Genomic DNA, 14,013 nt, shown 5'->3' with positions numbered 1-14,013 from the left:
ATAGCAAGAAGGATGGCTGACCCTGCTGTACAGTTAAATCATTTTATGTTGTATTTTGTAGAAAAATTAGATTTCAGTGTTCTTGTGAACTGTTGATGGTTTCAGGTTCTCTGACATGAGAAACTGATTTGCTGTTTTTCTTCATTTGGCTACGATTAAATTTAATTTATTCTGGACAAAACCCGAGATTTGATGACTTCACTTCAGATCTGGACATAGAAATTAAAATGGCTGTTTTTCATGGGTCTCTGGTGTTTTGCCCCCAAATGACTAACTGATGAAGCAACCAGGAGATTGGTGGTAAGTGAAATTAATATTTCTTTTTTTCTTGATGAATAAAATCTACAAAATGTCAGAAAATAATGAAAACTACCCACCAGTCCCTACAAGCTCAAAATGTCACCAAATTGCCAATTATGTGCAATTAAGCATGTCTTAACAAATTCTCAGAAATGAAGAGAGTGAAGCTCGGGAAGTGTGTCTCAAAGAAGAAGTAGAGAAATGTCCAAATTCATTTATAGTCTTTTTTCTGTGTTCATGTGGTTTATGTTTCGCCTGGCCGCTCTGTTCCACTCTCTTAGGGAGGTTGGGAGACAGTTCATCTACTGACTCTTCACAACCCAACAGCCTGCCTCCATCAATTTATAAATATTCTGTCTCAGCCAGATCTGCGCCAACCTGACAAGTTTTTAATCACATCCCTTCCCTTCCTTCCCTTTTCTTCAGAATGGTAAGAGTCACGCACATCTATGAGGATTCTCGTTTCAGATGTTTTTGCTTGTACATCAAACAGTAACTACAGTATACAGCTTTTCGTGAAGGTTTTAATATTTGACTGGTGCCCTACTTAATCATAAAATACAGCACTTCCTGTCATTTTCTCAGCAGGAGTTATTCATGGTGGCATCTGAAATGATATATTTCAAAAGAAACAATGCAGCATGTAATCCAGCCTAATTGTTAGTTTATCTCGCTGATAAAAGAATCGCTGTTTACGGTTTACTTTCCTAGCAGCAATATCAGCTGTATTAAGTTACTGCTAAAGTTATTTGATGATTTCGTCCTCCTGCTTTACATTAAAAAGCCTTTCACTGGCAAAACAAAGGGCAGCCTTTAATCCGAAGCAGTCACAAAGAAAGCAGTGTGTTCTTCTAAAACTGCTCATCCAAAAGTATGTGTATGAAACAAGACGGGGGTATTTTCTGCATATTTAGCAAAGTGACCAACCCAATTAAACTCTGGTCTGGTGCTGTGTGGAAAACTTCTTTTGCTGTGTGCGGCACGAGAACAAATTGAAGCAAGAAGTTTGTTTGGTTGCACTGTAAACAGATACACTTGTTGCTCCTCTGTTGGATTTTTGATGAAGTAGATGCTTTAAGAGTGTTTGCAGAAGACTAAAACTGCTCTTGCTGTTACCACGGTAACCACAGGTGTTGCCACATCAACCGGGGATGGAAATTTTTAGGATTATAACTTCAACGTTGACTGACAGAAATGGTGAGATCTCATTTACTTTGACTTACAGAGAGTGAGATTTCCTAATCTCGAGCTAAGCCGTAGATTGCTCAGAGACAGAGAGTGTTAAAGAATACGACATTTTTCTCTCTCTAAAACACACACACACAGACACACACACACACACACACACATTCACCGCTGTGGTTATGCACTGAATCTCCTCAGTCGCTGTTAGTTGAGGCTCAGCTCTAATAAGCCGTTCCTCCTGATCCACTGGTGATGTAGAGGGGTGAGAGTGAGACACTAATAAAATGTTAATCATATTTAATGACTGTGAGCTCGGCAGTAGCTTGAGTGTTGCTCAGACTGACCATCCATCAGTCACATTACTGCCAAGGAGATGTTTGCATTAAGGATGAATGATGGGGCCAGTGATGAAATTTCATCTCACAATATCTTGTTACTTAGAAACAGACCTGACTCTGGCGCGATCAAGCATCTAATCACATGAAAAATTACTTATTTTTCTGGTTGGGATGATGTGTGTGGTAATTTGAAGGTATTAATCTGGTTTAAATTGATATTTGATGTTGCCTGGCGAGTCCTACCTTCTATCCCACCTTCTTATTTTGAGCTTGTTGAGCGTTTGATGGGAAAAAGGCACCAATTATTACCTGACCTTTGGATGTTTTGTTGAGTGCGACAAATAAAATGCAATTCCCACTCATTTCTCAAAAAGGTCAAATATGTGTTGCGGCTTCATTTCGCTCCCACGATCTTGCTTATGTTGTCACTGACCTGGCTGAGACTTGCCGCCTTCCCCCTGGGCCAGTAGGTAGAAGTATGGTTAACTGGTCTCTACAAGCAGGAGAGAAGGGTATGCCACAATGCAGGTGATTGGAAGGATGAAGAGATAGATGGAGAGCGGAGTAAAGCGGCAGGACAATTTGAAAGGATTTTTATAGATGCCATAAAGAAGAAGACGGGAGAATAGAGGGGGGAAAGCAAAAAAGCAAAGAGGGGAAAAAAACGAAACAAAAAAACTACAGGTTGATAACTATGTCATATAAAACAACATGCACAGAACTACAGAAGTATAGAAGGATGCCATGGTAACAAAAAAAGGTGAAATTAATTGGTAGATATGATCATGGAAGGAGGCAGGATACTGATGATCAATCATGGCTGTTGCTATGCGGATGGAGAACTCATGGAACCATTGGTTGACCCAGACTGAAGAATCGATTGGCCCAGGGGAAGAGAAGCCTGCAGGCTAGACAGTCGATAACATGGCCAAAGCTTCATATAGGACACAACACACTGGCTTAATGGACTGCGGGGAGAAAGGCTTCGACTGCCTGACTGAACATTTGCATTGCTAAGTCTTAAGATTCAAACTCGGGAACGTACTGAATCTGTGAGCATACAAGCATGCATAAATACTATTGATTACGCTCAATAACTTTAAGCTATCGTGGTTCTAAGCAGAAAAGCAGGCAGTTCATAGTAGATGCAAACGAAGCAGACATGGGGTCAGATGTATATATAAGGCAGATAAAATGTGCTATACATATGGTGGAATTTATAAAATGAGATTCAGGCACATTGATCAACTTAAAGTGTGTTTATGGCTGATGAAATGTTTTATTGTTGTCATTTCATTTTATCCTCCTCTGTGCCGTGTTTTTCCTGCCTCAAAATAGAACTTGTGACTATATGACAGTAAAAGCAATAAGTCTGTTACCTTACTGAACAGAAATCTTTGCAATTTCCTGATATTTCTCACCATTTGCAAATGAAAACTGTATTGTATACTTCAGTAAATGAAAAAACTGCTTAAATATTTATGTAACCCCAATCTTTATTTTGGTGCTAGCGATGTTCCTTTGTCACTGATTAATACCTTTTTATTGGGGGTTTGAAAAATTTCTCTTTGTAGGGAAAAGCCCTGCTACAAAGTCAGTTTCGATATGAGCACCACAGATTAATCATTGATCATTTTCCGATGTTAAATGATGATGACTAAGATATCACTGACATTATGTTTAAAAGGTACATATTATTAATGTATGAGTCACTTACTATAAATAACCTCTGCCATGTGTAATGGGTTCGTGTAGTGACAGCTGCTCTGGTGCTGCTCAAGAACATCACAAATGTGACCAGTGCTGGCTGAAATATGCCCTTTTCAGACACAAAGCGGTTTGTATCATGTTCACCTCCTCACCTCATTACCTCAATTATAACTTTAATAGATCTGTAGAGCTGTTGACAGAGAACACATAAACCTGAGCCATGATTAAACATATTGCCGACCTACAGCAGGCTACCTGACTATTTAAACCTTTGACTGTATTTATAGAGGTTAAAACACACCTGACACGTCTAGACGGATGGGAATCTGTTTCTAAGACTGGGCGTGTCTCCTGAGGTTTTACGACAAACGCAAATTTATGTCATATAGTTCAGGGAACATCAGCTTTTCTAATGTTTAGACGCACCTGCTAAAACAACACGCTTCTACAAGACGTCAGTGCTATAGCGCTGCTAAGACAGGAGCCGATCCATTCAAACAACCAAGGCTAAGTTTAGAACCCAAGAATTTGTTTGCTCAGTCTGTAAACCAGACAGAACTTAACAGAGTGACTGGCAGGCATGTTGTCACTAATATGCAACCAGTATCAACAGACAAGAAATTTAAAAAATACCAGTGACAAGTAGAAACTGTGAAAGACTTTCCAGCTATGTGGACGAAGAATATGCTAATAACTAACAAATACTTTTCTAAATAATAACTGGTGAAGTAATTCAGTAAATCAAACTGTAACTACTTCTTAATTTGCAGTAACTTGTATAACACTGAATGCAACACTTCAGGTCAGGTCGAACGAGTGGTGGAGTGGGCACAGGAATCGATATGAAAACGAAGGATTCAGGATATATCCGCATCCATCTATGACTAACTGTGGGAGTGGAAATGAGGCTTGTGCACGTGCAGCCAGCTCCACTGTGATTGACATTTATAAAACAGGACCAGGCCTACACGCAGCTTCATAAATCTGATGGGAGGAATGTGCACGCATATTTGTGTCTTTGTGTGTGTACACAGTCACAGTCATGTGTCTACGCTCAGTTTTATGCAATTTGATGTTTTCTCTTATTTGAGTGCTTAAATGCAGCCACACAGACATCATTTTGTTCATACAACAGATTGTGGAATTGCTACTTGTTATAATGACATCTTATTCTGCACAAACTGTTTTAAGAATGAAAATAAACATTTAAACTCTCAGTTCAACAGCTCAAATGAGAAGTCTATTCATCTTAAAACAATATTGTGTAGACGCGAGCAGACAGGCTTAGTGTTTAGTGTTAAAATAGTCTTTTCTTCAGTACAATGGAAACGGTGTTCACAAAGAGCACTTCTTTAAAGATAAAATAAAGTCTACATGTGTAAAAAGCTCTTCAATAATTAACAGACTCTTTTGTGAAAGACCAAAACGTACAAAGGAGGAGGACATCAGCTCCTTCTTTGTACATTTTCTGTTTTGAAACAGAAAGCGGTAAGCAGCACATTCCAGTAAATCACAACTAATTTCAGCCCTGCTTGACATGCCTACTAAAGTAGAAACACATGCACTACCTCCCCTTTCTTTTCCTTCCTGCCACAGCCAGCCTACACTTTTCCTTTACTCAATCTCACAAGTCTCACTCGGTTTCTCTTTTCTTGTGCTTTGTTCAGCACAGCCCTCACGCTTCGTACATACGGTCCAGTGATCAATATTTATTTCCATATTTCATCTGCTTCCAGCAACTTCACTTTTGGCATGTCTTCACCTAGCCGTGTTGATACATGACACACAATAAAACACAAAACATAACACAAGTCTAACATTATCTGTGTGGTTTCTCATTACAGCCTTCAGGCTACTGGTTTTGTTCTGTCTGAACATGAACCTAACATATCGACCTCTGACGATCAGCATGTTTGATGGACAAACAAATTCAGTAAATGTATTTGATGAACACATGCTAAGCTTCATAAAGAACAGGGCCAAGTAATGACAACTTTAGTTGCCTTTTTTTGTGTCACCTGCATTCATGCAAAGCCTTCAATGCTCTGCAGCAGATTCCATGGCCGTAATGACCCGAGCATATCGCATTCATAGTTTTCCCCGAGTCCCAGCTACTGTGTTTAAAAGACGTCCTAACTACCAACTTTTATGACATTCTATTCTGCATTCCCTCTGCTTCACTTGCCTCATTTCTGTCCTCCCTGTCTTTGTTATTGTTATGTGTTGCAAAAAAAAAAAAAAAACCCCACAGAGATCCCTGATGAATGATTATCCAGTTGTGTGGGGAAAGACTTTGTGAGAACAGTCATAACTTTCTCTTTCCAGTTGCGCTGATCTCCATTTAATGTCTATCCAGTCTTCTTATCCTCTGCCTCATGCTTCCTTTGATATTTTTCATCCTTAGTTTCATCCTCCTGCTTTACTGCAGCGCGAATATATTCGGCCAGCCTGTGTGGCGCTTGTCTTTAATGTAAAGAGACAGGAGGCTGAATGTTATCCAGAAGCATTACCACAGAACAGATGAATGCTAATAGCCTGCTATTGTACAGGTTGTAGCCTGGTGGGACATCTGTATCGAAAAGTCTTAACGGCACCCAACAATGAAGCAGGTTTAAGGCTTGGAAAAAGGGATGCAGAGACATTTCCAGTGTTTAAGTTTCAGTCTCCCCCATCATACAATTTTTATCTATGGACACATTTTCTGGTCTTGAAAACCTCAGAATAATTAGAGGTAACTGAACCTTGTGTTATTTTTTTTTAGGACTGTAGTCTTCAGGTTGACTGGTTGTGTTAGTTGGTCGATACGTTCTCATCCCACCAAATTTTCAAATTAGCTTAGTAAGGAGAAAAGAGCTACACCAAAAGCTTTCCACGACTGCTCCACTAATCCATTATTAAATTATTTCCATTTTTCACAACCTGTGAACACCCCTGGGTTTTGAAAACTTTGAAACTGCACAAACTAATGGAGACTGCTAAGTCGAACTTATTTCCTGTTTACATTTACTGAGTGTTGACTCCAAATTAATCGACACTAACAAAGTCAACAAAGTCGTCTGTGTGGCTGCATGTTGTTAACACAGATGGCCGAAAAGTCGAGTGTAAACTTTGCTAACAGCATTTTCCATATCCTATTTCAACAACCAAACCAGCATATCATTGAACAACTGTAGGGCAACTTGTCTGTGCTTTTTTCTCCAATAGTTCTTGATCTGGGATGATGAGTTGGTACAGTTCTGTTTTCACATGAATATGGGCAAATGAACGCTTGTCTGCTTTGAGCCTGTTGTTATCACTTCAGAATAAAATGCGGCAAATACTGTATTTTTATGTTTCTTGAAAACTAATTTAGGCTAAGCAGACTAGTGGGTTAATTTGTGTTTGCAGAATAGTTTAAGCTGTGGTCACAATGCAAAATAGATGCAACAAGTCTTTAGTTTTACCAGTCTTGATGCTGAATTCAAACTTTTGGAGCTTTGAAGCTGTAAAGTACTGGGAGCGCGTGCTTGGAAGCAGAGTGCACAAGAAAACAGGATGGCCTCTTGTTAACATTTCTAGCGAACAAAACAAATAGACTGAAACCTAAGGAAACTGCTGCTGGTCCGAGTTCATACTCTTGTTCTTTCCTTTCTGCCAAACCTGCGCTGCACCCATGTCACATAAATACAACGGCTCTGAAAAGAAGTAATTATTCTCTGTACTTAAAAACAATGATGAAAGTGCTTTTGTCCATTTGGTTTAGATACAATTTCCTCTTTTTAAACCACAAATGTACAACCAAAACATTTTCTCTTTGCCTGTCTCTTAGCAACTGAAGAACAGTTTTCCAGTGACATCAGGGCAGGGAGCGAGAGAACGAGAGAATTTTTTTTCGTTAAGGGCCTGGTTTCAATGAAGTCAGACTTGGGTGAAATCAGATTTCAGTATACACAACTAGAGTAGATGTGCAAATGCAAAATTTAGTTTGGACTGAGTTTGGACCTTTGGGACAGGACAGCAGGTTAAATGTTGCAGTAAGTCAAAAAAAAAATCTGCTTTAACATGGCAAGCAGACACACATGACTGAATAACTGGCATAAATTTTGTTGAGGGACTTATTCAGCTCGTGAAAAATCCTTCGGCGTCTCCTCACTTTTTTCCCTCTCTTTTTTTCTGTCTGCAGTGAAGTGTGGAGCCTGCATTCCTGTCTTGACGTTGCTTTGGATGGGGAGAGACATTAAGGCTATAGACCTGGCTGTGCACCGACATCGACACAGAAAAACAGTCCCTCTCACTGGGGCAGGTTTGTTTGTCACGCATGAGTGTGTGTGTGTGTGTGTGTGTGTGTGTGTGTGTGTGTGTGTGCGTGTGTGGAGATGCGTCATTACCGTCGGTCATTCCTCTTGCGTCGGAAGAGCTTTTTGGTGTGTGCGATCTCTGCCTCATTAGGAAGTGGTGGGAAGACCTGTTGGAGATAAATCATAGCGTAAGACATGGCTGCTGTCAGGACCAGCAGTTTATATCACTGAAAATTACACAAGCAAATGCACATTCAAACATGCTTGTTTTTCCTGTATACACTGATGTGTGTGTGTCATGGTATGTTTGCATCTACAGCTAGAACTTAAAGATCCTTAAAGATGTCTTTGATTAACTGATTATGAGCAGAATTTCCCGTCTAACAGATGTCAAACATGTTGTTCCTTTCCCTTCCTGAATTCTTGATTCGGATTATTTGGGAAGTTTGGATTGACTTGGAGTTACCGGATAATAACCGACGACTACAAACACAGGTGCAGCTGAAATCACTCCATCATTTACTTTCATTCACTGCCTCCGATATATGTCCTACCCAGAGGTGTAGAATCTGCAACAGTAATTTTCAAATCCATTAAATGCATTGAATTGTGAGGTTGTTAGCAGAAGGCGATGTGTGTATGTTTCAGATTTAGTTTGCCATTCTGCAGGCATGAATTTGAGTGACTTGAGCTAAATAGCTTCTCCATGAGAAAAGCAGGAAAAAAGAGAAGATGTGACTAAAACTGAACACAAAATAAAGAGATCAGCAGAGGCTGCATGTAAGTACGTGTGAGATTGGAAACAAATAGAAGGTTTTCAACAAATGACACACAGTTGCCCAGAGGGTATGCCTTCAGATGTTTTCTTTAGTTCGACTAACTTTCCAAAACACCCAAATATTTAGTTTGCAATGACGTAAAACAGAGGAAGGAAAAAAAAATTCACATATGAGCAACTGGAACCAGAAATTTACACTCCTTTGTGCTTGATAAATGACTATCAGAATAATTGATGTTGATAAGGTGTTGCTGTTGCAGCTCCAAAAGAAAGACAGTGTGCCAATGTGTGAGACAGACAGGGGGAGGAGGTCCGAGAAGCAGCCAGTGTGTGAGACAGCGCTAAAGAAACAGCTTTAATATTTCATGGTGGTGTGCAATGCTATTCTGTATTTTTTTACAGCTGAATAATAATCAGGATTCCAAGGAATCTGTGAAACGTCATGCTCTCCTGATTTAAACATTTATCAGGATTTAAAAACTGGCCAAGCCTTGTTAAATGTACTCCTCCCTGTTTAACAACAGTAAATGTTGCCTAGCAGTGAAAGCAACAGAAATTCTTCGGAACAGAACAATATGTAATGACGTTACAAAAAGAAAGAGCATATTGTGTTATTTAGGCAGATAACATTTAAAAAAAATTTGATTACATATGACGTTTTGCTGGCAGGTGGCCACTGTGTTTGATATCATTATGGAATGTACAACTTATACAGTTCACATCCCGTGGAAAGAAAATAAGACCATCTATAATCCATTAAACATCAGCTCTGTCAATCGAACAGCACACTCCCCCCTCCACTCAGCATTAGTATGTGTTGTTACCATGGCTACAGGTGACCTAGACTAGCAGCGTTGTGTATATGTGCAGAGGGTGTTGTCAAAAAAAAAAAAAAAAAAAAAGCACATTTGTATCATGAGCTGTGGACGTCAGAGTTCGTGTGAGCATGCCGATATCTGTCGCTAATCAGGATGACTGTTCTTGTGCAGACAGTTGGATGCTGATGCAAGTCAAAAAGTCTCAAATGTCTGCAAACTCTCAACCCGATGCATTGTGCAAGAAGGTGACCGCAGTCTGGAAGAAGGCAGCACAGTCCTGTGCGCTGTTTTCTAAATATAATAGAAGTGCCTTGTGCTTTCTTTTTGGTTTTCTTGATAAAAGAAAGATTTGACAACTGGTTTAATCTTATTGTGCATTTTGCCTCATGACCTGTCAGTGTCTTCCACGTAATAACATTAGCGTCAAGTCCTCCTTTTATTTGATTATTTTGTAGGAACACACAATGTGCATATTTGGATGATTCCAATTTTTTATCCTATCACAATGCTCTTTCTTATCTGTTCCTCGGTGACATTCAGACTGTTCTGAAAGTGCATTTTGTTGGCATTGTTGATCACGAGTTAAATACGGGGCGAAAGAAAGGGCAGATAGAGAAAATAAGAGAGTACCAGTGTTTGTGAACTATTCTGCAGTGGCTTTAGGCGGTCTTTTACAAATCTTCAAGGAGATGTTGTACACAGAACATGCGTCATATCTGCACGGTATCGTCACAGCTTTGTAAAAACACAAACTTATTATATTTTTGTCTGCCTCAATCCAATTCTGTAATTTTCTCTTTGGCTCAAACACACTGCACATTCAGACAACCAGAAACACGTACTGTAGATATTCAAATGAGTTGGAGAGCGAGCTTGATATTTGACACTGCTGTTCTAACCTACTTCTCTCTAACGGAGAGGCTGCTGGGGGATGGTGGGATTCTGATCCAGATGTGAGAGGCAGAAAGTGTATAAATGTGCATAAACACACGCTAACTGCCTCTCACATATGAACCCAACGGTATTAATAGTATTAATATCTGTCAAACTGTGCTTCTTTTTTCTCCCAGATCTTTTACCACTGGAATGGTCTGAAAGGGCGGAAAAAGTAGGAGGAGAGAAGAAAAAAATAAAGAATCAGAGGAGCTGTTGCATGTTTAGCTACTGTAGTTTTCCTCCAGGATATCATTAGCTGTAATTCTGCCTTCAAATGGTAACCAGATGACAGCAGGCGCACTCACACACACAAAGAGTAAACGATCCACCCTACATACAACTTCGAACTCGTCAGATCTTTCCATCGCCAGTTCAGATTTTTCAACAAAATGTCAGATATTTGCTGGTGGTAAAAAAATGGAAGAACTTGAACTGTGTAGGGGCAGTTTAGAATGTATCCGACAGAAACAGAGAGGGAGGAAATGAAAGATGTCGGAGTGTCTCTGTGGCTGAAAGGGAGTGCTGTGTGTGTGAATATGCTATCTGCAGGTAGCAGCCAGCGCTGGGTAGATCAAAAAGAGCCATGTGCTGTCCTGGTCCCCAGCCAGGAGACCTCTCACCTCGAGGCAGGCAGTACGAGCCCTGTGGACGTGACAAGGATGGTGAAGGGGGGGCTGGTTGTGTAAGTGGGAGAAGGACAGAGAGATGATCGAACCAAAGGCAAATTGTATCTGTGGATTTGCTCACATTTGTATGTTTGTAGGAAAAATGAGATTGCTGGAAAAGGCAAGTTTGAGTTGCTACTGCGCTACGAAGAACAAGGATGGAAGGAAAAACCCCTTCATCCTGTCTATCTTTACTCCCAAGTGGCATTCAGATTGAAAATAGAGCTGTGTTGAAACTACAGGGTTGCATCGGCGTGATGAGTAGCTGAAGGAACAGATGAAAACAATTTTCAGGAGATCCAGTATGAGTAATAGACCCAAGAGAATCCTTCAGACGTCGGTTATTAACAGTATGACAGGATTTTATAGAGCGGGAAAGTCATCACAACAGCCATCATTTTATCCCCCATCCAGACAATCGCAAGATAAACACTAGACTTATCCTGTTCACGCTATAAAGCAATCTAGCGTCAGTGTGTTTGCAAGGATTTCATTGGTCACTGACAACCAGGAGATTATTGTGTACTGACGAGCAAAATGAGCATAAGAATGTCGGAGGCGTAGGAAAAGGGTGGATGTACAGTTGATGCTTTTATGTGAGAAAAAAAAGACAGCTTTGACAATGCATGTTTCAAGGAAAAGACGGAATCAAAATGCAAGAAGAAAATGAAGAGAACTGTCATCACAAAAGCTGCTTGATGGACTCAGGGCCAATGATGAAAACATACGAGAAAAACTTGTTTTTATCCAGGTTTTTATATCCTCAAGGTAACGGAAAAGGAGGTGATAGTTGCAGCACAGAACATTGTTAATTTGAAGGCAGGGCTTCCCTTAAGAGTATTAATTATTTGTTTTAAGCAAAGCCCTTTAAAAAGGAACAAGTGTTTTAGTTTGCTTTTTTTTTAAGTTATTTTTTTGGCGGCTTTATTAGACAGATATAGCTGAGAGGCAGACGGGAAAGTAGCGAGAAGAACTGGGGGAAGACATGCAGTAAATGGCCGTGAGCTGGAATTGAACCCAGACCACTGCGTCGGGGACTATAGCCCGTTAATGGGTCGCCCGTTCAACCAGTTGAGCTATCTGGGCCCTTATTTTGCTTTTAAATGACTATAATAATCCCAACTGTTACTAGTTTCAGTCCCTCTGTGTCTGTGTCGTGCTCCCATTTTGTCGACAGGTACGTTGCTGTAAATCACAAGCATCGAACTCGAGTTCAGCAGGTTTAAATCAACATGGAGTCTCAGTCGTCAGACAGTGTGCCAACAGCGTCCACCTCACCCAGCAACCAAAAAAAACTAATTTGTTTGAATTTTACAACCTTGACTGAGGTGTGTCTTTGTGTGTGAACTGTATTATGCGCTTGGGTGTGCGAGTCTGCCTTCAGAGGAAGTTGACATACCCTGTAGCATTCCAGGGAAAATCACAGGTCACTGGGAGAGGCGAATAGAGGGGATGTGTCCTTTTTTTTTTTTTTTTTTTTTAAACATCAAACCCACGTAGCTCCTGAGCAACAACAGCACAGCTTGCTGTTAAAGGTTCGACCAACTCTTATAAGGCTAATTTCATGCCTTACCCCTGGTAGTATCTGAAAAGACTAGCATTTTCCAAGGATTTGCAGTAAAGGTCATGGACGTGGGTCAGATACCATTGTTGATTCATTCATAACAATGACTCTGCATTAGCATGGCGGGGGTATTAGTAACAAGGAAGGAAAGTAAGGAAATGAGAAAAGCTAACAGGGATGGAAATGTGGAGAATATGAACGGAGAATAACGATTATAGAACTTTTGCTGCAATTGCATAGAAAGTGAAGTGCATGCTTTCCTGTCTCCTCTAGTGTGTAACAATTCTGGTATGATGTTCGTTCAGTCAGTCCATTGTTTCTCTGGACTTATTTATGTTGCAAGGGCCCTCAGCCAAAAGCAATAAATTTAAAACTGCCCCAGGGGTGGCATTACAGGACAGGTTGTAGAGAGCAGAGCAGAGAGAGAGAACAAGAATGACAAGAGGGACTGTAAATACAAGATAGCGAGCACGTAAAATACAGAGAGAGGAGAACTTAATATGCTGAAAAATTTTTGGTCACATACCAAGCTCCAATAAATACTGCTCCTTCCTTTGTCTCTAAGGGAATCCGGTTTAGTTTTTTTCTATGCATGGAGTTTTGCAGCTGACATAAAATTAGCTTAAAAGACAAATTAAAGGTGTGTGTTGCACAGTCAAAATGAATAGATTTTAAGTATCTTAACTTGTATAGATTATTTAGCAAATTGGTAAAAAGTGATAATTGATAATTTTCCTTTTGTTGTTTCATGATCCGTGGTTTAGGCCTTTCATGCAACTTAGTCTGCAGCTGATGTAAATATTGCCATGATTACTTAAATTTTAGTTTTCAAGTGGAATTTTACAGATATTTAAATTTCTTCTGAACCAATAGGGTCATTATCTAAACTTGAATCTTAACTTTGTTGAGATTAAAAGCATTAAAAGTGATATTTTATGATTTGTGAGCAGCACTGAGGGTATAATAAAATTTCTCAGTACATGTTTCATGACCATTTACAACTAGGTCATAATAATTAACATTAAATGATCAAAGAAATTAATGTTCCAGTTCTGAGGATTAAGTACCAGGAAGAGCTCTGTCAAAATTGGCAGAGGCGTGCTGATCCTGGATGCTCTGCGTCTCACTCTCTCTTGTCAGTTAACATTTCGAATTTTTCAAATTGTTTTTCTGTAAAATCTCTAGTACAGGGTTTACTTCATGTTCCATGATCCGTGTTTTAGGCCTTTCATGTAACTTACGGCTGCCAACAGCACAGAAAGAGGAGATTTAGAGCTGCCACAGTCACGTATAGCGAGTGATCTGTGATAAGAGGCAAAGATGTGAGGTCCTGACATCCGTGTCTCATTTAATAAGTGATCTGAAGCCGGGGCCACAGATGGATAGACAGGTACATCAAAGAACTCGGTGGTCTAGCTACAGGAGGAGATGGAGCCATTGTG

At 40.0% G+C, this 14,013-nt stretch overlaps 1 protein-coding gene across 4 annotated transcripts in view; it reads right to left on the bottom strand.

The window, feature by feature from the left end:
* The window catches only part of ctif (CBP80/20-dependent translation initiation factor), a 64,396-nt gene that overhangs the window by 18,778 nt on the left and 31,605 nt on the right, over positions 1–14,013 (bottom strand). For 3 of the 4 annotated variants that reach the window (XM_023285606.3, XM_035955218.2, XM_035955217.2), the window contains exons 8-9: positions 7,901–7,977; positions 2,257–2,316 (exon numbers count right to left, since the gene is read on the bottom strand). In XM_023285606.3, the coding sequence (XP_023141374.2) occupies positions 2,257–2,316; positions 7,901–7,977 (137 nt within the window). The remainder of the gene's footprint in view (positions 1–2,256; positions 2,317–7,900; positions 7,978–14,013) is intronic. The other variant, XM_023285607.3, reaches the window with a different exon arrangement.

This window comes from Amphiprion ocellaris, chromosome 17 (assembly GCF_022539595.1).
Source record: "Amphiprion ocellaris isolate individual 3 ecotype Okinawa chromosome 17, ASM2253959v1, whole genome shotgun sequence".
NCBI lineage: Eukaryota > Metazoa > Chordata > Actinopteri > Pomacentridae > Amphiprion > Amphiprion ocellaris.
The sequence above is the reverse complement of the archived record's forward strand: the minus strand, read 5'-3'. Positions and strand labels throughout refer to the sequence as shown.